At 43.8% G+C, this 26244-nt stretch overlaps 1 protein-coding gene across 1 annotated transcript in view; it reads right to left on the bottom strand.

Annotated features, from left to right (window-relative positions):
- Positions 1-21428, bottom strand: part of RHOJ (ras homolog family member J) — a 53223-nt gene extending 31795 nt beyond the window's left edge. Inside the window, exons 1-2 of the mRNA XM_079308290.1 lie at positions 21029-21428; positions 20652-20861 (exon numbers count right to left, since the gene is read on the bottom strand). Of these exons, the coding sequence (XP_079164416.1) occupies positions 20652-20829 (178 nt within the window). The 5' untranslated portion in view covers positions 20830-20861; positions 21029-21428. The remainder of the gene's footprint in view (positions 1-20651; positions 20862-21028) is intronic.
- Positions 21429-26244: the final 4816 nt, after the last annotated feature.

Raw genomic sequence — 26244 nt, forward strand, 5'->3', positions numbered from 1 at the left:
TATTGTAGGCACATGTTTACACACACACATGTGTGTGTAATTTCAGATGGACTTTGAAGATTTAAATCACTTTCTTGGCATCACTTGATATGAGCTGGTATCAACCCCTTAAAGCCAGCTCAAGGAGATTTCCTCATTATTTGAAGAGATCTACTCCCCCAGGTTTGACTTTGGTGGAATTGCTGCTGGTTTCCACAGTTTGAGGCAGACAGTGATATTTTGTAGCTCTGAAATTGATTGGGAGGAGGAGGAGGAGAGAGGAAGAAGACACAAAAGAAGAGGGGGAGGAGGCAGGCAATACATCAGACAATGTGGACTGATTCCCAGCATCATTTAATGACTGCTTTGAATGGCTGAGAAATTGACACCAGAGCCTTACAATGCAGAATGTATGTTTCAATGTATAATTATATGGTTATATTATAGTCATAAGGATAATTATCACAATTTCAAAAAATCCCAAATCATTAATCCGCGCTCTGTCTGTTCTATTTCTGTGTTACAGCTATTTCATGCATCATAAAGTATTATCCACTACAGGGTTTGGAAATTACTTGTTTTATATTGTTGTGGTTTTATTTCGCATCAATGTTGTCAATGCACATTTCTCAAGAACAATTCACTGGCACATAATACTGCTGAGGACCAAAATATCTCTGACCAAATTCTGATGCAAATACTGTCTGCAAATGCTGTCCCAGGTGGCTCAGGCTGTCAGGATCTCACCCAGTCCACAGCATTACATTCAGTGAGTGGCAATCTCTCATTTTATGGAGGAAAGTCCAAACTTTCAAGCCTTATAACTTGCACATATGTTCCTGCCACCCACCATGGGCTAGTAATATTCCAGTTCAAAAAGGCACCCTTGATTTTGTTTGCCTTGTGCATGACACATGAGCATGCTTGTTTATGTGAAATTTGGGAGAACAAAGGCTAACTTGATCCCACCCTTCCAATAGGTTAGATGTTTTTTCAACCCTGAAGCAAAGTTCTATGTCTGTATGTTTTGGCTTTTAAACTCAATAACCTGCAGGCCTCCAGCACATCAGAAAAGAAATGGAAATCACATTGTTTAAAACTTAAAACCAGAGGCTATATCAACAGCAAATGGGACCCCACAGACATGCCCTTCTCCTTGGGATTTCCACTGGATTCAGGATGGAGGGATGCTGGGGAGATTGTTTTACTTTGCCTGTGCCCTCAGTGTGTTGACACTACAATATCTTCTTTTGGATATTACTGTAGATTCTTATAAACAGGACAAGAACAGACAGTGTGACTTTTGAAGCTGTGATGTTGGGCCATGTGAATGAGCATCCACTCCCTGCCCACTCCTCCTCTGAGCTGTATATCTGCATTGGCTGTGCCACAGGAATTTCACTGGGCAGCTGAATCTTAGTAGAAAACTTTTACTCTAAATTTTAGGCAGCTGTAGGTCATTGAGGCTATTCTGTAGGCATGAACTCCATTAAAAAAAGGAGGATCCTTCTGCCCTGAGTGTCCCATCCTCTCTTCCTCCCTGCTCCCTCTGGACTTTTACCTTGCTGCTCTGTATTGTTTTTCCACACATTCCCTGGCTTTGAAGTCTTCAATGCTGGAATTTTTTTTTCCTTTACACACCTATTTTTGAAACCTTCTATTATTTTTATGACCTTTTGGGATACTTTCCATTTCAAGAGCATTCTTTGCAAGACATACTTGATACAGAAATAATCCTAACCAGGGTTTACAGGACATGTTTTCACACCCTGATAGCATGTGTTTTTAACCCTTCAGTGTCCTTCCCCATGCTCCCACAGGTGCTGTGCACACTCTAGCTTGCACCCACGGGAGTGTGCAGCTCTCCCAGAGCTGAGTGGGTTGCTGTGTTGATGGGGAAGGCTGTCTCTGGAGGATGTTGCCACCAAAAGCAAAATGCTCTGTCTGCCATCCAACTATTTCCACACAACCAACAGCTTTGAGGCTTTATCTGCACGTATATCCCCTGAAGGGAGTCTCTTCTATCCTGCCCTGTTGGTTTCCTAAGGGAAGGAATAACTCCCTGCTTGGAGCAGACCCTGTGAGGGATTCAGAGCTCCCTGGAGGAATGTGGCTCTGAACCGAAGGCGTCAGGTGCAGCTGATCCCAGGAAAGCTCAGGGCTTAGGGGGGTTCAGTGGCCATGGAGGGGGAAGGAAGGATTTCTGGCTGGAACCCAAGGCCAGGCAGCTGGAGATTTACAGCACTGATTTCTTGGACAGTCACAGAGGTGTGTGGAGGGCTTGGCTGGTTCAACACAAACCACATGTATAAATTCAGAATTGCAGCAAGGAATCATTGCTTCTCAGCTGCTGGATGCACAGGAACCTACATCCTGCTGGGCTGGGATGTACAGGAGCTCCAACATTTTACATGATTTCTGTGTGCTCCACACAGGGATACTGATGCTATTTTTCCAGAAGCAAGCCCTAGAAAGCGTGGCTGGCTGATGAGGCTGCCAAAGCTCTGCCACATGGGCTTTGCTTGTCAGAAATGGAAAACATGGCTTGAGGCACTTCCAGAGCAAACACCAGCAGCAGCCCCTTCAGTTTTGAGACAGGCAGTTGTGTTTAAAAATGCTGCAGCCCTAGTGAGAAAGGTTGTGGGTCAGGGGACTGTTTCCCAGGGTTTGTTTTTAACCCTGTGGATGTATTTTAGGGATTGCATGTGCTCCTATGAAGTTTCCAGCTTGGCTGTGCTGGGGCCAGTGATGCTGGCTGGTGTCTGAGCCTGCACAGAGGGGACAATGCTGGATTGTTACAAATAAAACTAAACAGCATAGAGGCTTTGCATCATCTGCTAAATACCAGGAATTAAATTATTTTTTGCTTCCACCCTACCAAAGAAAACTTAATTCTAAGCCTTCAGCCCGTGGTGGTCTTGGGGGGCCAACCCTGTGTAATTTATGCAAAACCAAAGCAGGAGGATGATCATTCTCACTCCCTATAGGCTGGCAGACAAAAAGATTTGGATCACTTTATTAGGCCCTTATGAGATGCAAGAACAGCACCATTTCATCTGTGTCTGAGTGCTTCAGCACAGTCACAATGCTGAATTGATGGCAAAAGTGTGTGGCAGCAATTAGTGCCGTGAGGATTGCTCTGGAAAGAAACACAAAAAATTAATTTAACTCCCACTCTCGCCACTGTAAGGTAATTTGGACATGCTATATTCCCAGCACAGCTGTAAATTAAAAAATAAATGTAGTTGGAGAGGGACTGAATGATGCAACTGATCCAAACATGCTCCAGAACACACTGGAGAAGAGTTTGCAAAAAGCTGCCTTTTAAATCTTATGCCTACGATCTGTTTCATTCTGGAACACAACACGGTGCTTCCAGCCTGCAGTGTGGAGTGAGTCACAGCATTGCCATTCTGCTCCCAGCACAATTGGAGCATACCTATGGCATGAAGTGGGAGAAATATTTGGCCCAGAAGAAAGCTCCAGAATGTTTTTTATGTACTGTCAAGACACGCTTAATAAGGGGAGAGTATTCCTTCCATGTTGCGTAATTCTGACTTTCCTCATTCTGGGCTGTTTTCAGCAGAACACGCAAGTGTGTTTATTTTTAATGAGTGTTGAACCCCAGATGAGTGTAAACATGCTTATGGGAAGGACTTTCCTTGCCATGCATGGAGGGAAATGTGTAATTACACCTGCACAGGGCCTGAATGAAGATATGGAGGGAAGCTTTTAGTGGCAAAAAGCACAAGAATTTCCTGTGGCCCCTAATTCCTTACTCTGTATTTCTGCTGTTCCCCTCAGGGCAGAGTTCAGTGTTCTCCAGCATCACTCAGGTGGGTATGGGCTGACCAATGCTGGCAGAAACAGAGTGAAGGGCAGTAAAGGGAAAGCCTGGCTGGCCATCTGGAAAGGCTCTGGGGCACAGGGTGAAATCCCTGTCAACAGGAACACTGCCTTCAGAGAGTGATTCCACTCCCTGTATATGAACAGACACTGAAAGAAAAGAAATCACAATGTGATGGCCAACTGGGCCAAACTGTTTTGGCAAAGCAAAACAGGGCTTAAACCTCAAGCTCTTCCAGGGGAAAAATAAAGGCAGGAACAACTTCAGTGCACGCAGTGGGGGCAGGGGGGAGGGCTGTGGGCAAGGCTTTGGGCCATGACATGATGAATTTGGCCACAGTTCCTGCCCTGCAGCTGTGTGACCCTCCCAAGGCAGTGTCTCCCTCCAAATAAAATGTGAGTATTGACACAAACCTGCTTTTATGTATTGCTGTGCTTATACTAGAGACTGCTTAAGGGTTGAACTTAATGTTTGCTTAATATATCTTAAATGTTAAATACTGTTACTATTAACTGCTGTGATGCCTGCTTCCCACAGGGCTCTAATGATCAAGATCATCTAAAATAACAGTGGTTCATTTTGTTTTTAAGCATTCAATAGTGTGCAATGAGTTGCTTGACATTAGGCAGCGTTTGCATTATTATGCCGAGCTCATATATGAAGTGTGTTTTTTGACCAAACAGCCCAGAAACCTTTCTTTCTCTTGGTAATGAGAGCCCCCAGAATCAGAGAGCTCATGAACATTTGAACCCTCCAGAGTGTGAAATAATAATGGCCAGCTGGTGCCATTTCAGTGGGGAAAGCAGTGAGCAAATGGCAAAGATATGAGAATTAAATCTTGTTTATACCACACCACTGAGGAACACTAAGAAACTGGTTTGCTTTGGTTTTAAGAGGATTTCAAAACAAAGGGGTTTCTCAAAAATCTCTGCCCTCTCAGAACAGCAACATTCCTCTGTACACACAGGATCTTTGGACTTTGAGCTAGGAGCAGATTCTCCAATAAAAGATGGATTGACCACTGCTGAGACCCTCTGGAGAAATGAGGATGAGAAAAATACCAGGAAATGTACACCTATATATCCCTTCAAACCCATCCCCTTCATTAAAATACTGAATTGCTGCTGGTATGTTCATAAGGCAGCCTGGGGTGTCTGACTGGGCTCCCTGAGATTTAACAAATGGATGGAGGAGGCCAGACACTCCTCAGTTATATCTACCTGGTCAGTGGTGGATTGGTGTCCAGAAAAACAGGGCTAAAATAAACTGGGGGTGAGTTATGGAAAAATTGTATCTTCTTGTAATCACAGGAATGCACTAGGGACAAATTAACTCAATCCTACAGATAATTTCATTCTCATAACTTTCTGTTCACTTTGTAATTATGAGGTAAAACAAGGGCCATATACTTTTGAACTCAGGACCACATCCTTTAGCCTGTGCTGCCATGTTTGCCCGTGTTTGCTCACTCCAAAAAAGCTCTTTTTTCACCCAAGGCTATGTGGATGATGGCAAATTGCAGAGGTTTTTTTCTAGCAAATATGTTTCCCTCTTGAACATTTTTCTCTGGAGATTTTCCCACCCCTGTTTCTCCAGACATATTGATCTCACTTCTTCCTGGTATAAGATCTGTTTTCTTTTAAGACAGCTACAAGTCTGGGAAATGCACACCCTGGTGTCCAAGAGGGCAGAGGGAGGTATTTCTAGAAATAGCTAGATGACAAACAAACCACTAGAAGTTCTAGTCTTGGCTACCTTACTATAAACTCAGCCCATAGATTTTTTTTTTTTTTCCTTCAGAACTGAGGTTTCCCATCTGCCAATGGGTGAATATAAATCCCAGCAGATGTCAAAGAGACATCTGGAGTGTATCCATTGCACTCCCTGTGTCAGTGATCATCTCCCAGTCACTCTGCATTTTTGCTGAGCTCAGGGAGTTTGTGGCCTTCCCTCCCACTGGGTGACTGCAGGAATTGTGATGTCAAACATCCTCTGCTACAGCTACCCAAGCCTCTGGTACTGAGACTCCTCCTGAGCACTTGTATTTCCATAGCCAAGGGTTTAATGAGCACCCAAAGCATAAACAATGCAGTGGGTGCTGAGGGTGGGAAGATCCTGATGTCTGTGGCAGGACTCTTGGCCACAGAGGAGCTGGGAACCTTCAGCAGCTCAGGAAGCTGAATCAGGGGATTTGAACATCTTGGAAGCCAAAATGAGGGGACAGCATTTCCCAAGGAACCCAAAATGTCTATTTTCAAGTTGAATTTGAACAGGATCTCCAGCTCTACAAGGTGGCTATAAAAACCCTGCCCTAATTTTCCAGAAGAGGTAGAAATGTTTTCCATCCTCTCACATCTGTTCATACCCTGAGGTGTGCAGGCAAGAGAGAAAACTTTTCCAGCCAACTACATATTTTTCTGCCCTGGGAAAGACTCCATTGTACAGCATGAATGCCAAAGTCCAGTTTCCTTCTGGGCTCTGCACATTTTTTGAAGTTGGTGTTTATTTTGCCTGATCTGCCCTGACTTTCTGGTTCCTGTTACTGTTCTCTCCCATTGTTGCTGGTGAACTCTGGCCCTTACCAGGATTTTGGTGGGGTTGCTTTTCTCTGAGCAGGTATGTGGGAGATTTTCCAGAACTGGAGAAATGGCATCTGCCCAGTATTCCCCTGCTGATCAATCTCTTATTTCTCTGATTATTACAAAACAAGGAGAGAAATAAAGCTCATTAATGAGCCCCTCTAATTAACAGGGGTTGCATCTGTGAAGTAGAGAGGGACATTAGAACTGTTGTATTAGCTTAGCAAGAGGCATTTGTGAAATGGTTTTGGGGAAAATTGAAATGGAAACTATAGGTACTTCTCTAATTGTTTATATAAATTAATATAACTAAGAATGAAATTCAGGAAAAAAAGTCCCCAAATATATGGCTTCTCTTTAATCTAATTTTCACAAAAATAAAGCATAGAATTATTAATATATGAACATTTCCCTGCATATTCTGTAAATATATAATAGGAAAATTGGTACTTCCTTCTTGAGAAATTATCTACTGTGCATCATAAATATCTTTATTCTGATTCCTTGGCAGCTTGGAATTTTGCACAGAACTGCATTAATTAAAATACCTGCTTTTTTTTTTTTAATTTTACTCATCTACTTGTCTTTTTATCATATGTCATAAATTCCTTCACTTCAAGTGTTTCCTAACTTAGATTTGCCTGGCCCCAGCCTTGTGAGCCCTCCAAAACCAGAGGAAACCAAGTCTTGTGTGAGCACAGCCAGCCTTGAAAAGGATTGCCTAAAAACCTATCACTTCTTCCTTTCTCAATCTGAAAATGTATTTACCACAATTTCTTCATACTGAAGATCATCAGTCTAAAGTTAATTTATTATGGCAACAGGCATAAATATTTACAACTAATAAAGGTTATATCTAATTTTAGGCACCCACACCCACCATGCTGACTGGGAAAGGAAACCAGTCTCTTTCAGGTTATGCTTCCAGCTCTTCTAAGGAAGAAAATCCATTAGGCACTGCCAGTAGTGACTTCTCACTACTTCTGTTGTCTCTGTTTTATTTCTTGCCTGACAGCTCACAGCAGGAGCACATTCAAAAGGGTTGCCCATATAGGAAATCTGAAATTCAGTGGTCCTCAGACACCCCAAATGAACTTCCTTAGGTCAGATGTAATTTATACTTATGACAGGATTTTGAGCCCTCCCTGGAGAAGCTCCTGGGAAGGACTGACTGCTTTAGCTCCAGGCTTATGGAAGGAATCCCTCCTATCAAACAGCAGTGCCTTGGTTTGTTAACATGACAGACAACAGAAATGCAGATATATGGGAGGGATCCTGGAGCTGATGTGACAGAAATGGAAATATGGGTTGAATTTCAACTGAACTGTTTGCACAGAACCCAATTCCCCTAATAATAATTGTGTTCTTCCTAAGTGAATGCAGAATGAGCTCCCAATCAGTCCTTTAATTTATATTTCCTCCATAATGTAAAAGCAGCATTTCTGGAATGTGCCACAGACACCTCCCTCCATGCCCACTAGCCATCACAGCCAAGTCCTTGTTCCAGTGTCACTAACTTGGGGGATCACTCACTGAGCAAGACTGTGTCTGCCAAAGAGAAGATGTCCCTTGAAAAACCTTTGAGAGTGTTTGGAGTATCTCTCTTCTTCTGGGAGCCAAACATATATCATCTTACAAATCAGAAATGTGTATTTATTGGATGTTTATATGATGACAGAACTCATGAAAAAAGAGGAAAAAAACCCTCTGCAGTAGCCTGTACCAGAGAGAGGGAAGACACAATGAGCATCACTCAGCTCAAAAACAGTTTTCCCTTCTCCCAAGCACTTGCCTGGTTTTGCTATCAGGTTTGCCAAGGCTTGTGAGGATTGCCAACCTGCCACCACTGCAGCTCTTCATATTGAGAGAGCCCAAAACCACACCTGATCTCATGCTATTTGAAGCCCTTCCCTTGGAAATTTTTGTCCTTGCTGCACAAATATTTCATTTAGAGGAAGCCTGCCCTTGGATAATAATGATTGCAGTACAGTAACTGTAAAAAGGATAATAACAGCAACCAACTGGAACTGGCCAGGGGGATGATAATTCAGCTTTGTGACAACTTCTGAGGTTTTACAATTTGTTTTTATTTTACAGTGGAATGAAAACAAAACCTTCAGATATTATGTTTTCAATTTGGGCCTTTTTTGCTGCACTGTCAGAAATAACCAGAGGGCCCTGGACCTCAAGAATTTGTCCTTTCAAGTATTTAAAAAATGCTTCAGCTTTCGTGAATCAGCATTTTCTCTTGGTGGGACAGTTCATGAAAAATGCTCTGGCCAGAACTTTTGCTAACCCCAAAAGTTCAAAACTCTGAGTCACATCCCCCAAAATATGGCTGTTACAAATCACTTGATCTGTGATTTATGGATCTCTTCTGGACTGTCTGCTCTTAAACATACCTTTCCTCTCCATCCTCTATGGGTGTACATTTCTTTCTCACACTTCTTCACTTCTCTCCTATTTACTTGGGCATTTTTTGGTTCTCATGCAGATCCTTGGCTCGTTTGACCTTCTCTAACTCACACACAAGAAGCAATGCTGAGATAATATTTTTATGGAATGCTGTGGCAGGGGTTTGCCAGGAAAGAGGTGGCTGCTGGAATGGATAGTGGTCACCGTGGGGTGGTCCCACCACCACCCCACAAAGCCCTGTCTGGCTGCTTGCTGGTTCTCACTCATCTCAGATGACATTTTCCATGGGGCAGAGCTGACATCTGTCAGGAAGAACATCTGCTCTCATGCCCTTGGCCCTGGCCAGCTCAGCAGCATGGCAGGGAACCAGAGGAGCCACCCAGTGATAATTGTCACCAGGGTGTGCGGGGCAGTCGCTGTGTGTGCAATGCTGTGGTTTGGGTTTGGACCCAGCTGGCTCTGAGCTGGCTCTGCAGGATCCATATCTGGATCTGGCCAGCTCCATGGCCCATGTGTATCCAGGAAAGCTTTGGGAAGACAATCTGTCTTTCTTTTTCTTTAACATTTCAGATGAAAAGACCCTGCTCATGAGGAAAAAAAAGCGCAGTGTGGAAAATAAACACCAAGAAAAGTTAATATGGCTGTTCATTCTAAAAGCTGGAGGGAGCAGCAGAAAGGGGATCAGGACCTGGAAGGACTTGATGTGATGGAAAGTACAAGGCGCTTTCTAGTCAAGAGGTTTTTGTAAGAATTGTCTCATGCACCTCACCAAGACTGTGAATGCATTTGGCCAGGGACAAGACTCCCCTGTGTCCTCAGGACTTTCCACCCTGTAGGGCATATTCCCAAAATACTGTTCTCCTTGCAAAATCGTTGCAAGACTTGTATTATTATTTTTCTTTTTCTAATCTCTCACGTTCATGCATTTAAATAGCAGCCAGGGGGAGTGAAACCCAGTTGGGAGCACCATATGGAGAGAACACAAGTTATTGCTGTTCCCCCATTATCTTGGCACAGATTTCCTTTGTCAAACATTACTTCAGATTTGGGACCTCATTTTGTATTCACACTCCCTGTTGCTTCTTCCTTCCTTGGAAGCATTAGGAGGGACTTATGGTATTGCTACAAGGAGCTCTTTACAGGAAAGGAAATAAATTGGGCAATGTGATTCAAATAATGGAAGAATGAAGTATTTCATCATTTTAGCAGTTTCCCGTGAGGGACACTCGAGGGAGAAAATGCACTTAACACTCCAAAATATTAAAATAAAAGAACCACAGCAACCTCACCCCTCTGGACTTGAACCAGACTGAATGGTTTAGGTAAATGCCCAGCAGGACTTCCAGTGGCACAACCCATGAGAGACTATTTCTGTGCGTGGCAAGGAAAATTCTCCATATTAATGATATCATGTACTGGCTCAGCTAATTTGGATTTCATCCATAAGGCCTGGTTTCTGGCAGATTAACTGGATTTGTTCTGAGTATGAACTCCTCTTTTAATGTTGAGATTGATCCTGTTTTCATGGCTGATATTCCTGGAAAATTATTTTCTTAAAGCTGTACTCCACATATATATATATATTTTTAATGAGAGCTGTTGCTCCCTTGTATTCCTGGAACGGGCTTAAAATATCCTGAGCAGTAACTAAAAGGCAATGACATGAAGGGAGTTGTGCTGGATTTTTGCAATTCACTGGTTGCATTACTGGCTGCCCAGAGCTAAGCAGAGCTCTAGTGGAGGTAAAGAGTCTTTCTAGGAGCTTAAAAAATAACATACTAGTGGCCTCCTAGAAGCTGTTCATGCTTTTGCTGAAAATTTTGCTGGTAAGTTTCCAATGAGTAAAAATGGGCTCAAACTAGACAGAAGCTACAAGCAATTCTAGAGTCTCCTTGGTGTTCCTGATACAGCTGAAAATGTTTATGTGTAGCTATAACTAAACAAAAATAAAGATGCAGTTTCCAAACAGCTCTCTAGAGCTATTTAGTGCTTTATATGCTGATACACCATGAGCTCTCAGGGGAGTTTGTGTGCCCAGGTGGAGCCATTTGGGAAGCAGGATCACACAGCCCAAGCTGCCACCAGCAGGGCTCCTGTCCCAGCTGGAATGGACAACATGAAGTCCTGGGCATTGCTTGATACAGGCAGCATAAAATAGATGGTCTCAGGAGGCATTTCCAGTGTGAGTTTGTGCCAGAGCTGAGGTTCCCCGGTGGAAACGCCTCAAGTTTTAAATAAAAAATCAAGTCTCTGCATTTCTGCTGCTCATGGACAGGGACTTCAGCAACTGGGTTCCCAAAATTAGACATAAATGTTGACTTTACACTGAGTTATTGGAGAAAAACAGTTCTGAAATGGAGCTGGGGGGGTTGATCAGAAACCATGTGTGTCCTGGATGGGGAGGGTCTGGCCTGTGAGGACACAGCACTTGGATGGCTGCCAGCTCTGAAGATGGAGCATGAGACAGTTTGTGTACTTAAAACACATTTTCCAACCTTATGGGATTTTCCTTTAAGTCTGTTCTCAGCAAAGCAGCATATTATTGCAAATAGATGCTCTTTTGGTCCCATCTCCCAGGGGATAGAAATTAATGTTATGTTTGAGCATGTATGTTTTCCCACTCATTGCTGGAGCTGTGCTTTTCCTTAAAGTCTGCAGAAAGCATGAGCAGATACTGTTAATGCCATTACTTCAAAGTTAGAGCTGGATTCAGTGCCAGAGTGTTTACTAAGAGTGGCCTGTGTTTGCAGGGGTTGGAAAGCAGCTCCAGTGATCCATCTCAGGCATCCCCCTGCCCTGTGGCAGGACCTTTCTGCCCCTCTTTAACTGTTTCAGGTGCCTGATGCTGGCTCCTGTGCTCATCCCTGGGATTGCTGTCTCCATGAGACACTTTCACAGTGTCCTGATCCAGGAGTGAGAGTGTTGTTTCAGATTGTGCTGCTTTTCCCCTCTTGCTCCAATGCCACCACACTCCTGACTGTGCCTCCTGTGCCACTGTGCCTGGGAATATTTTTACAGCTGTCCATCTCCTTCCTTTGGGAGTTTTTTTTTTTTTTTATTTTTTTCCCTTCCCCCAGTGCTTCTCCTGTGAGTGAAAGTTTTTTTTCCAGCCCTTTCTTCCCCTGAGGTTGGTTGTTGTATTTATGGGTTCATTGCTGTGCCAGTTCCTGAGGTAAAAAGGCAACTCTGGGGCAACCCCACTGCTGGCTCTGCTGCTCCACTGGGCACACTCACTGAATCTGGGGAACTGTTTTGGCTGAAATAACAGCCTGACATGGTCTGCCATGCCTTCCCCTTCCCTGGGACCCCAAACACCACACTGCATATGAGCACTGGCTAGGGGACAGCAACTCCCAGCAAGGGATCGTGTCCCCAGGACCCTTCCAAACCATCTTGCCTCACATATGAATTTCCATTTGAGAAGAGGGTTTTGATCTTGGCCTTAAATCTATGAAGGGGAGAGACTTCTCATTTTGAGTGCAAATAATGCTAGATATTAAATAAAGTAAGTCAACTTTTTTGTAATCTTTTAATTATTAGGCATTACTTGAAAACTCATTTTCCCAGGTATTATTTGGGGAAAAAAAGGAGATGAATACCAGTTCAATAATCCAGTTTATAATTAATTAATTCACTCCTCCTTAAATAAAACATTGGGTGACAATTTGTAAAACTTTCATTCTTTAGTAATGTATTCCTTGACTTGGGTGGAAGACCCATAGCTTGAGGTACAAGGACAATATATGTGGAGAATGGCAAATGGTCACTCTTAAAAGCAGATGAGAGATACAATAACTTATATTTTTCATTGTAAAGATAAATAATGATTTGACAGGAGATGTCATTACTGTTCAATGACTTTGTCTGAACAGAACAATTGAAGGAAATATGTTTGCTCTTCCTCATCCCTTGCCATTTCCATGATGTCATTGGCTCTGGCCATAACAACTGGAAAGTTAGACCATAGGAAAGGCACTGCCTGCATGGCAAAACCTGCTCAGGGATGCAGAATAACCATGATGTGTATCACTAGTGCAGACATCAAAGCATCAACTTCATCAAGAGAGCAGAAAATGAGAAGCAAGTTTTAATGAATGCATTTAGCACTGACTTGATCAGTAACTAAGCCATTGCATTGATGACTTAGTGAAAACACTGTCACATCTGGCAGAAAGGAGGTTTTTGCATGTCTAGGAATTTGGTTTCTTAGACTTCTTTGCTAAGATTTTGTTTTTCTTTCCTACATGTGGAGCATCTTCTGCTGTGAAGCATCTGCTTGTCTGCCTGGTCTGGCACCACCCATAAAGTGGCTTTGTCTCCTCATGTGGGTGGCTTGGCCACATGTACTGAACCAATTATTGATTTTGAGATAGTGGATGGAATTAAGCTCAAACTGTAGAGATTTCCTTCAAGGGATAGAGGCCACAGTTTCAGTTTTGGTCTGCTCAGCTGATGTCACCTCCTGCAATGCTGCACAGATGACAAGGGGAGAGAAAGACTAGGCCTGGCTATCTTGGAGTAGTGGAGAAGAAAAGGGTAATTTTTTAAAAATCCCTTCATGTCTCTGCAGCAGTCCATGGCTGGGTAAGCAAAATTTCAAAATCTGTTTGCCCATCCATACATCAGAAGAATCACGCCAAAATGGTATTTTCCAAAGCTCTGGGCACAGAGCTAGGTTGGGCCAAACTCCCAGCCTGGTGTCCTCCTCTCTGACATAGCAGGAGCAGCTTTAAGACAATTTGTCATTCACCAAGCCAAATTCATGTTTTGCCCTGAACTCTAAACTGAGGTTGTGCCAGCTCATTTCTTGCAGAAGTCTTTTTCATGAGCTTATGATAGCACTCAATCTCCCCAATACACTGTTCAACACCCTTTTTTTGCAAACCTTGTTAAAATTTTGTCCTCATGAACATCTATAAAGTGATAAGTTCCTTGGGTTAATCACATACCATGCAAAGAAATATTTCTTTTTAAGCAATTTGACTTTTCCATTTTTCCAGTCCATTCCCTCAGGCCTGTGGCTGACCTTAAGAAAAATCCCATCATTTTACATCCAAACCACCAACACACATTCAAATGGTCTAACTTCTTGTTTAGTATTCTTTGTGATTCCTCTTGCCCTTCAAGCACCACATATCTAATACAACAGAGTAGAGAGCAGGGCTTTGGTGGAATTCAGGCTGGATAAGTCTGGATAAAGCAATGTGGCTGCTCCATCTTCTCCTCTAATTCCTGGCACTACCCTTGGTGATGAGTGCTGCAGTTTGCTTGCTCTCTACACCCAGTTTGCAGATTGCCAATGTCATCCATGGTGCAGTGTTGTCCCCTGCTGTGCTTGGAGTACAAGGACATGCACTGGCTGCTGGCATGGGCTGCAGAAATCAGTTTTGTGTGCTGCAGAAATCAGTTCTGTTCTGGGCTGCTGCAGCCCCTGGGCTGTCAGCTGAGTCCTGGCTCACCAGAGAGCTGCTGGTGGGTGTGGGATAGTGCAGAGCTCTTCTGGGGCTCTCTGGAGCATAAAGCCAAGGTAAAATCAAACCAGGAGTGGCAGCAGCACTAAGAGAAGCTGCACAGCACAGCCAGAGGCAAAGGCAAGAGGCAGCTCAGGTGCTGCACAGCTGTAGGGGCAGGGGACAATGGGGACTGGTCACCACAGAGCTCAGAGCACTGCTGCAGAAACCATCTGCCCTGGGAAATGCACAGAGAAACAGAAACCCAAAGCACACACCTCTGTCTCCATGGGCTTCACGGGGACTGTGCAGCAGCAGGACAATTCAGGGATGTGTGTGAGGAAGAGATAGCAGCGATAGTCATCTCGGGTCTTTGCATACTGAGAACACCTTCAGAATGAAAAGGCCCTGAGATGCTTGGGGGTGGATGTGGAGCCTCCCAAATGAGTGTGGAACAACCACAGTGATTCAGGCAAAAGGCATCTTTTGGGTAAAGAGACTGCTCACACTTCCTGGATGTGAAAAAGCCTGAGGATCACTACATCACCTCTGGCTTGGATGACTCAGGACAGAATTAAACCTCCTGTGGGGAGACTGAGAACAAGTGGTTCTGTAAAATTCATCTTCAAAAAATCCAGCCATGAAAATATTTGAATTGCACTGGTGTGTTTCAGTTGTGTTGTCATACCTTGAATGTTTTATTGAGATCCCTGGTCTATTCTGGATGATACCAGGAATATTGGCAGAGTTGTCTTTTTAGCTCCTGAGAGGCAAAATGAACATATCTGTTCAGAGGCTGCCAGTTTAAAGAGCCACATCTTAAAAGAGTCAATGCTTTCTTGTCTCAAGGATAAAGTTCAAATCTGTGCGATCAAAATTGGATGAACATTAAAAGGAAAAAAAAACCCACTGCAAATATCCATGCAAATAAACATCACAGCTCTCATTCAGTGCTATTTATATCTATTTGAGTTTAATGACCCCAAACATTATATGAAGAGTTTCTCTAATGTGTTACCAAGACTGTTTATAGGAGACAACTGTCTCAAGAATGTGGCAGTGTGAAGACTCCCACGGTAGCACCCTTGCAGAAATTGCAGATCTACTTGGGCAGTCTCTTCCTGTCAGAGTTTTAACTCTGACAAAAAAAAAAACAAACGTGATGATCTTGGGGTTATCACTACTATGGCAAGCAGGGAAGGGTTGAAACCAGTGTGCATTAGCAATCAATTTAAAATAACTAGCACAGCAAGAGTGTGGACAAATGTGCTCTCGTGTCTATAGCTGGACAATTTTAGGATTTTAGGGCTCCCATTGGATTTTTTGGCTGGTGCTTCCTGCCCCTTGGGGAGAGGCTGGAAGGCAGAGCTGCCTGGAGCTTGGCTTGTCTCCCCTGGGTGCTCCTGCCTGCCCCAGGACACAGAGCAACCAGCCTTGGGCAGCCCCAGGAGCACTGACAGCCCACTCCCAACTCCTTTCTTTATGGGAGGACATGAGGAACAGGGATTTGGGCAGTGCTGTGACATATAGGCACAGTGTAATAGATTTGTGGATTTGCACTGGTACAAGCTGCTTGCTCTGGGCAAGAGCAGTAGTACTGATTCTATGCTACTAAAAAGGCCAGAGCAGAAAAACTCTCCCTTCTTGCATAGCTTGTCTGGCCAGGCTGGGATCACTGCTCTGTGGGACTGCTGATGCTCCAGCCCACTTCAGTGCAAAGTCAGACAGATTACATTGAATCATCACTGAAGCACAAAAAATGTGTCTCCTAACAGTAAGCAATGTCTCTCTTCTTCTATATTGCTTTTAATTTACAGAGCCCCAGTAAGGGCTGAGCTGTTCTGTATGCTATTAATTAGCTGATCACATGCCAATGCTAATTTTTTTCAAATGGGTTCACTATTTATAAATGTTCACCAGTTTGTGCCAACAGATGAGGGGAGGGAGGGACATATTTACACCATCTACTTTTTGCAGATGCTTTTCAGTTCTCCTTTGGTGTGATTGACCTCTCATTTATCAAATATGCAGCTTTGGCTCCTAAAGCTGTTTGTATGGTATTCATCTCTGTGCTGTGCCTGAACTGGAGAAGGCTCACAACCTTCTTTTCCTCAGACTTCAGCCACCTAATGAGTCCAATCACCCTTGTCTGCACAGTGGGCCAAGTTAGCTCCATGCCATGGTTACTGCTCCTTAAGCATGGAGAGTTCTTTTTTTCCTTACAAGAAATGCACTTTTGGAATAAATGGAACAGAGCAGTTTCAGTTGGATGGAGCCCACAGCCATCATCCAGCCCAACTACTCGACCATTTCAGGGCTGACCAAAACTCACAGCACATCATTAAGGGCATTATACAAATGCTTATTAAACACAGACAGCCTTGGGGCATTGATCACTTCTCCAGAAAGTCTGAATAGAAATTTTAGGGTAAATAAATTTCATGCTAAAAATTGCTATGTTTTTAAACTTCATGAGTATAAAATGGGATGTCAGTGGCTTCCTAAGTAACAACACACATTTTTCTTATGCATTTCACAGAGCAAGCCAGCAAATTTTGGTACTATTAAGCCAACTCTGTTAGTAGTTGAATTGATTTTTTTTAGTTGTTTCAACCTCAACCCTAAATAAACATTTGTAACCTTACATAGATAGGAACAATAAAAGTCACCCTGGCTGAGGCACCTTTGCTCATGGAAAACCAGCATTTGATGTTCAAAGGATGGAGTGGAACCAGCATGTCAAAGCATCTACTCACTATCCAAACAGTCCCTATTGTTACAGTTATTGCCAGCAATATCCTGTTTGTCACTGGGACAGCACTTTGGTGAGCCTGCCTTGGAAACAGCCCTGTGCCTTGTGGCTAAAAACTTCTAGTGAGGGACTTGGAAATTCACCAGAGCAAGGAAACCTGCTTTTGGCCTCTAGCAAAACCTCTTGGAAATGCCTTGAGAAATAACCAGACTCATAAAATTCCATGCATCCAATGAAAGAAACCATTTTCATATCCAAGTAACAAATTTGCCCTCCCCATCTGTCTGGCATTGCTCTGATCCTACTCCACACCAGTCACATCCCAACTCTGGCAACAGGCCCTGAAGAAATTTGGTTTTGTGGACTGTGGGTGAAATCTGTGGCAGAATATTACTAGTGTGGAGCTAATAACTGGTCTGGACTTCTGTACAGTGCAGCTGCACACGTGCTGAGCCACCAAGAGCTTTTTGTGCCAGGCACTGCTGCATATGAGTTGTAGATGTGAGTATCTGCAGGAATATCTGCTGCTTCCCTGGATAACACTCAGCTGCTGCCTTGGATTTCATCAGAGGCAGGTTGGGGCCCAATATTTATAAAGTGGTTTCAAGCTTTTTCATGTGAAAGGCACTGAATAAGCACCATGTAGATTTAACACTGCAGGAACTCAGCTTTTTGCTTCCTCTTTGCACTCCTGTCTCTACATCCACCTGCTCCAGCTGCAGGAGCCAAGGAGATGAGCTGCAGCAGGGCAAGAGCACAGAGCTGGTGCTTCAGGGCCATGAACAGTTAAAGCCTTGGCCACAGCACTGGTGCAGCTGGAGCTTTTCCCAAAGCTGGGCTGGAGAGCATCACTGTCTCCCCCCGAGTCGCTGGAGTCGTGGCAGTGAGAAACTCTGAGATCACCACTGGAATCCTTGGGTTTTAATGCTTCCCCTCCCCACCCCCTACATTTTCCACTGGAAAGAAGTAAACTGGTAAATGCCCCAGGCTGTGACCTGGTGAGGCAGGAGGAAGCCCTGGCTAACACACCACTGCTGGTGGAAAACCTTCCATGGAAAGTGAAGCTTTGCAAAAATCTGCAGCAATTAATTGCTTATGAGCATTTCCAGCACAGAAATGAACCATTGAATCTGAAGTTTTCAGCTTGTTTGGGAAAACTGAAACAGGTGGTTTCAGCAGTGGCAAGGACAGGGGTAGACAAGCCAGTTCCCTGGGGTGAATTTAAATGTGATTTTCCAGAGTCTCCTACACCCTTTCCCATGTGCTGTTCTGCTGTGCTGTCACCATGCCCATGGTACCTCTGTGTCACCTCTCCCCTGCACCATGGGCTGCCACACAGATGGATGTGGAAAATCCATTGGAAGATCCTAAGAACTGTAAGCTCAGGGGTAACTCCCAAGTGAGTTCTTTGCTCAGTCAATACCCACAGTATTTTCAATAGGCTGTGTTGTACTTTATGCCATGTAATACTTTTATTAGTGGGATTTTTTTCCAGCATTCTGCTCTAGAAGTAATTCCTACTGCTTGATTTTGTGTGTAATTTTGTAGTGAAATTGGTTTAATAAATTATGGGATTCCTCAAGAAACTGAAATTCCATTTGTGATCAATGCTGGTTTTGATCACTGTCACTGGACAGGGATTGACTGAGAACAGCATGTTAATATACAAAGCTATTTTTCCCCTTATCTTTATGAGTTTTCTCATTGAAAATACTTTTATATTTATGTACTATGGTAGTAAAGAAGGCAGATAAAAATAGCTGGAGATATTTTAGAGGCTAAATCTTCAAACGCTGAAAATGAGGCTTGATTTAACAGTGCCTGCATATTCCTTTTACCCCAAGGAAATCAGGATTATTCTGCTCCATCTTCCCACCCTTCTCTCAGCACTTGTATCCCTCAGTAATTTTTGAGCCCAATTTCCAACACTCCTGACAGAGGAAAGGGAATCAAAGCAAATCAGTGAGAGTCACTTGGGCTGGTTAGGAAGGAGAAACTCAGAGTGGTGCCCCCACAAGTGCCAGCCTGCCTGGCACACACACTATCCTTGTGTGTGTACAGCCCCCAGCTCACACCAAACCCACCAGGACTGATGCCCACATGGTCTGGCACCAGCTGTGGCTTTTTCCATAGGCAGAGGCATTTGCAGGGCATGGAAGAGGGTGGGAGAGGGCAGTGGTTGCTGGGATCAGCATTTTGTAAGGGATGAGCAGATCTGAAGTTATCATAGGAAAGTGGGTGCTGTTGCAATATAAGGCAGCCCTTAGGGATTTTGGCTCATGGAAACATGTATTTCCACCAGGCAATATTCTGTTGTATATCTTATCTGTGGAAATGTTTTTTTTTTTCTACAGTGATCACTCAGTCTGTCTGGTGGAAAGGGCAGAGAAAAGAGATAGCTGCTTGCATTAGAAGTGATGCTGCCCACTCTTGTGGAGGAAAAGGTCTTCACATTTCCATGGATCAGATTCTGCAATTACACAGCTTTCTTGTTTGGCCAGTTCATCTGCTAAACCTGACACAGAGCCAGAATGCAAACAGGGATTTTTCCCATTACAGAATACCAAATCTATGATAAGCCACGCCATGAAAATTCAGTTTTTAAGGAGGTGGGGAGAGAATGAGGGAAACTCCAACTGCTGCTGCAAGATAAGCAATGAGTTTTGCAGTGCTTCTAGAATCTGTGTGTCAGGGACCTCATAAAAAACCCCCCTAAGTCAAGGGAGCACTGTGTGAAGAAAAACAGCAGAATTTGGGAGAGTAAAATTTGAGCAGATGTTTGAACACCAGTTTTAGCCTATGAAACATCTGCGTGATAACTTTGGACACAGCTGGGTAAAGTCAGTAATTGCTACAGAAAGAGGCCTGTGAATATTGTTCTTAATCTGTGGGTCTGCTCTACACAGCCATGCAGTGAATATCATTGAAGATCTTGATGATGTTTGTGATTTTTCTTCTACTACAAATTCCTCTACTATGAGGGATTCAAATCAATCACCTTTTCTGCTTTTCACTACCTTCAAGTCGTAGTATTAAAATCTATTTATAGATGAAGTAACAAATGTCTCTGAAAGGAGAGTTATATACTGACAGCTTGGGAAAAGCCTATGCTGGTTTTCTCAAAGATCACTCCTTAAACAGGATATATTCTCAAAGATTATTTCTTAAATAGGATATAAATATTGTAATTTATGCACCATTTGCCAAGAGGGATGAGTTTGTGATAGCATACATTCATATATATATATATATATATATAGTTTCTTAACTGCAGACTGCAAAGCTCAGAACTTCAAAAAACTATCCAAGAATACAAAGTGATAGGGGCTGAATTGAATTGTTGTCCCAAAACACAGAGGATTTAACTGCACCCCTAATGCTTCTTATTTGCCAAAAAACAAGACAAAAATCAGAAGCAAACAGATAAGTTCTCTGAATAAATCCTGCATTGCCCCAATTTTACGAGCTGCCATCTAAGCAGCCTGGCAAGCATCCAGGCCTGAATGACATTCCTGGGCAAGAAGTAACCCGTGCATCCCTTTTGGACTGTCCTCTCCTCGAGCTTCCTCCACCTCCCACCTGGGTGTCCTGCAGCTCTCGAATAAATTTCTTTTAAAGCTCTTCCTTACCTGCATAATGGTCAAACACAGTGGGGACATACTCCTCTGGGAAGGCATCATTGGCATAGCTCATCAGCAGGCAGGTTTTCCCCACTGCACCATCCCCAACCACCACACATTTCAGCATCTTCTTGGTGCTGCTCCTGCTCCCGTCAGTGCAGTTGTCATTTTCCTCCTTGCAGTTCATTCTTGCTGCTGCTGCTCTTGCTGCTCCCAGGACTTCCAATTGCACATGAAGGAAAAATGAAGTGCGATTGTATTGACTTTTCCTGAGTTTGGAGAAGGAGGGGGTTGGGGGGGGGGGGGGGGGGGGGAGAGCAGCAAATCTCAAACTCAGGAAATCATACTAATGTTTCCAGGCTGTCACAGCCGCTTCTAACAGTTACCAGATCAGTCAAGAGGATCATCGAGGTGAATAAATTAAACACACGGAGAGGAATACCATAAAAAAAAAGAGTGATCTGTCCTTTTTTTTTGTTTGTCCCAGTCAGGAAATCCTCATCCTGCCCGGCCGTTCGCAGTCTTTATTGCGACTTCAAAAAACATCAGCAACCCTCGGCTTCGGTCCGCGCCTCCTTCCTCCAGCCCGGCCGCGGGATCCAGGGATTCCTGTTAAATCCACTCCATTTTCCATTTCATTTCCACATGGAGGAGAGTCTGGAGGTTTTTAATGGAGTTTTTCCTTTCTTTCTCCAGCTTGCTGTGTGTCAGGAAATCATGGGTTTCCTGCTGAATTCCATATTAGGATCAGTGGGCTTGTGAAGGGCTGCAAACAATGGGAGCTCTGTGTGTATTTGTACTTTGGAGGAACTCTGCCAGGACATGGAGAAAGGAAAACACTAGAGGTCCCCCTGCAGAATGAAGTTTTTTAGGCTCTCTGCTCCATCCTGCGCTCCAGCTGCTCTCCTCCCCGGCACTGGCGAGGAGGATTTGGGAGAATATGGAATCTGGGAATGCTGGACACACACAGCAAAGCTGTGAGCTCTGCCCCTGTCCCAGGGACTCCTCTGATCCCCCTCCTCTCATCTCACATAGGTATTTTCTCCCATTTGGGAAAGGGGGAGGTGGAGAAGCAGAGAGGAGGTAAATTTGCTAGATAATGTCAACTTTCTGTCTCTATAGCTCTTTGAGGTGTTTGCTATAAAGAATAAATAACTGATTTTTCAGTATACACATTCAGAAAGTTTCTCTTGCCTTTCCCCTCATGCCCTCCTTTCCCCCCTCCTCTAAAAAAGACAGATTTTCCTCTCCTAATGTAAATATGTAAACACAGACAGAATAAAGTGGAATTAAGAGTTGGAGAAATAAAACAAGCAAGCAAGCAAACAAACAAACAAATAAACAGCCCCTTCCTTCCCGCATAGCAGTCTGTGAAAAACCAGCTTTGAACTATGTGATTCCTGCCCCCTCCTCTGGTTTGTTCCTGTGCTTCACATGCCTCCTAAGTCTTCTCCCCATTTAAATACACAACAATCTACATGGACACGAAAGGCAAAACTTCCCGCTCCTTGCACAGGAAAGATTTTGCAATTTCCAGCAGAAACGAGCCAGACACTGACACAAATCCCAGAGCAGCAGCCCAGCACATCCTGCTGGCTGCATTTCCCTCCCACGAGGCTGGAAGGCTTTGAGAGGGGGAAGCACCCCCCTGCTGGCACTCCACAATGCTTCCCCTGCCCTGCTCACACCTGGTCAGAGATAAATGCCCAAAAGCACACACAAGCCTGGGGTGGTGCACACCTGGAAGCGCAAAGACCAACACAGCCTTGGAAAAGAAGCCTTGTATCCCCACATTGCATGAGTAAAGACAAACAAAGCCATAATAATGGAGCTCTGCAGTTCCAAAATGTGTGTCCTTCAATTTTTTTGGTGAAGGGGCATGGCAGCCTCACCTGCAACTTCCTCTGGACAGGCTAAGTCTGTCAGAGCCTCTCAATGGTCTATCTGTGCTGGATCAGCTCTGGACTCTTTACCCAAGAGGTAATAGAATTATAGAATCATGTAATTTGGGATCTCAAAGATCATCTAGTCCTAATCCCCCTCCCACTAGACCAGATTGCTTCCAGCTCCATCCAAGCTGGCCTTGAACACTTCAAGGGATGGGAGATGGATAAAACAAGGTTTGCCTGTTCACCTGGAGAGCCCCAGGGAGCTCTGTTTGCTGTCTCTAGCCAGGAGTCTTGGCCATTCAGTAATTTGTGCCCATTCATCCCCCCCTCCCTGCTGTTAACAGGGATCTGGGCAGGCAGTGTTAGGATCACCTGCTGCCAGAGGCATCACTGAAATGTTTCCCAGAATTAGGAGATCAGGCGCATCCTCCTGGCTTCAAACTGCAGCCCAAGGCTGAGCTTTTTCCAAGAAAGCCTGTGAGCTCTGGGCATCAGAACCCCCACTCTCCAAGAATTTGCTCTGCTGATGACTTGTACCATCAGCAGCCTGGCTGGCCCATCCTGAGGAGCAGCACATGCTGCAGGGATTTATTCTTTAAGCTCATTTCTAGTTGTAATTGAGGTCAAACCCAAGCCTGTGCTGTGTTTAGTGGCTGTGCACTGAGTAGGTACCAGCACCCTGATCCCCTCTGTGCCTTTGCTTGCCAGCCTGGTGACCTTGTGGGGAAAGTTTGCCAAATATGTAGGTGCATGCTGTTTGCAAGGTAACTGCAGAGCCTGAGGAAGAAAAACATTCCAGCAATTCATGGTTCAGTTCCCCACTGCCTCTACCAGACAAAAGCAAAAGCTCTCTTGCTTTCCACTTTACACTGGCATAATCTATCTGCAAGCTTTTTTCAACATCAGGCATGCTCCAGTAAATGCAAGATTTAATGTTTCTTGGGCCAGATTTAGGCCTGCAACAAAATCCTTGTGTCTCATTCCTCACTGTTCATAAATCTGGGCAAGTCTCAGCAGGACTGTGCCCACCTCCACTTCTTTTGCAAGAGGTTAAATTATGAAATTTCCTTGCTGTTTTTTTTTTTTTTTTCTAGAGGATTATGGTGACTTTATTCTCTCTTCCCTTTTAGAAAAAGGATCTTCCAAAATTTAAAGGTTTTCTCATGCTATCATGGGGCTGAACTGGACAATCATAGAATCAGAGAATCCCAGAATCATTAGGGTAGGAAAAAATGTCCAAGATAATTGAGTCCAACCTTTGCTCCATTATCACATGTCAACTAAATCACAGCACTGAGTGCCACATCCCATAATTTCTAGAACACTTGTGGTGACTCTAACACCTCCCATTCCAGTGCTGGACCATCCTTTCAAGGGAGAAATTTTTCCTGAACTCCTTAGGTCCTTGCAGACCCTTCCCATTCTAAGCTCTGATGCATGGGACACTTTATGGGGAGCCAGTTTTAGTTAAAAATGCATCAATAAAAGGCCTTATATCCCTCAGTGTGAATAATGGAAGTGCAGTCATGAATCCAGAGCCTAAATAATGGATTGCCTGGAATAAACCAACAGGAGGTGAGCAAGGATGACCTGCAAAACTCAAACTCAGTGCTACAAGTTTGCTTTACCTATATAGGTGATATGTGCAGCTTCAGAGGAGTTAGGATAAAGTTATAAAATAAGAATTTTATCCAGACTAAAAACACATGTTCTTTTTAATGTCATGATTTAACTCAGTTTGGCACCATTTAGATCAGCTGGATCAAAACATTTTAAGAGCTGTTTTAGTTTCAGCAAAGTTTGATCAGGATGTTTTCCACCACTTTACTCAGAGGACTGAGAGGGTGTTTACCCCTCTGCTACTCTGGGGTTGTTGCTGTTTTGCTTATCAAGTTGACTGTGACTTTGCTGTGTGAATTAACAGGCCTGTCATCTAGCAGCCTGGCAAAGTTTGAGGCAATCCTGTTGCATTTTACAGATTTGTTAACCTGCAAATGGCACGTGGCAATTCTGTAGGTTCAGCTGACCCTTCTGCACTGCAGTGCAAGTTTCAGCTCCCCTAAGAACTCTTCTGAGCAGTGGAGCTGCCTTCAAACCCCAGCCTGGAAGCCACAGGCTTATTGGTAATCATTAGCAAATGTCAGAAGGTCTAATGATTTAGTCTCAATCTAGGGCTTGTTTTTGCTATTTCACTAATCAGGTTAGAATTGGTCAGATTTTTTCACAAGATTTCAGTCATTACCATCTCACAAATCTAATAAGAGCAGGCTGGTTACGCGCCACAGTTTGGAAAGATGTCTGAAGCAAAAAAAATTCAAAAGTAAAGCCAACTAGTCTGAATGCTTGCAAATCTTGTTTAAATGTGTGTGGTTCTTGGGTATCCAGCCCAGTTTGTTTCCCAGTGATTTTACAAATTTCTAGCCAAGGGCTCCATGGTACAAACAGACCCACGAGCACCACAGAGTGAAGATGTCATCTGAGGCACTTTCTAGGTGAGAAACCAAGTTTCTCAGGCAATCTCTGCTCCATATGAAGTGCCTCTGACCTTTTGTTAATTAATAATTTACTGGCAGCAGATCTACTCCTAAGGTTGCAGAGTATCTCCAACTCCCAAGCACAGTGGGGATGCATCACCTTCATCTTCATCAGCACAGGTCAGACAGGGGTGCCAGGGTTTGCTTCCAGGGGATTGGCAAGTTCAAGACTGGTGCAAAAAATTTAGGTGAGAAGATCTGCAGGACACAAAGGACTTGCAAAATTTTTAATTAGCTCAGCAATTAGCAATATCTTGGCCAATTAACTCTATTCTGTATTTCTGTTCAGGCTTACAGGAGGACAAAAGGGATATCACGCTCTGTTGTGTTCTGTCTGCTCTCTTCTCCTGGCCAACCTGCCATCCCCACATTTCTCCAGTGCCTCCTGAAATGCAGTGGTCTATCATTGTGCAATCTTCTCAGTTTGAAACTTGACAGCCAGAGCAATGTTCTGCATTGACTCTTTTCCTCACCAGACCTGACTGATTTTAAGGGGATCTTACTCTTCCTTAGGTCCTGTTCACCTAAATCCTCCAAGCAGATCTGTCTCTACATTCCCACCCTTAAGAAGCTCCCCAGGGTGGGGGATTTTGAAGGTGACAACACTGCTGTGAAGCTTTTCTCCCCATGTCTTGCTGCTAGAAATAGACACATTCAGCCACTTTCCTTCCACCTACCAGTGTTGATGATGAAATGAAGTTTCTGGCACTACTACTGAACTGTAAATTGATTTCAGGCAAATCTTCTCACATTTTTCTTATCCTTTGTCTAATCTGTTTAGATTTTGAGTTTTTTGGGGCAGAGATTGTGTTGGTGTTGGACTGAACATAGTAGGACTATATTAAGCTTAACTATCACTGTGCTGTTCAAAACCAAATTTACCTGCCCATCAAATTCAGGATCTTGCCTGGACTATGTTGTTTTAAGAGCCAGACTTTTGCAGTAAAAAAAACATCTTTGGGACTTTAGGACATCCCCAGAGTCACTATATCTCTCACCTCCAGTCTTAGCTATTGGGGTGGCTCCTGTTTGTTCTAGGGTTGCCTGGATGGCCCTCCACATTCTGCTAAGATTTAATTAAATTGGAGCATTTTATCCTTATTCCCTCCATCCTCTCTTCCCCTTTCTTTCTGTCTGCCCCACTCATCATCCTCCCACCCCAGGAAGTGCTCACTGAGA

Source organism: Erithacus rubecula, assembly GCF_903797595.1.
Source record: "Erithacus rubecula genome assembly, chromosome: 6".
Lineage (NCBI taxonomy): Eukaryota > Metazoa > Chordata > Aves > Passeriformes > Muscicapidae > Erithacus > Erithacus rubecula.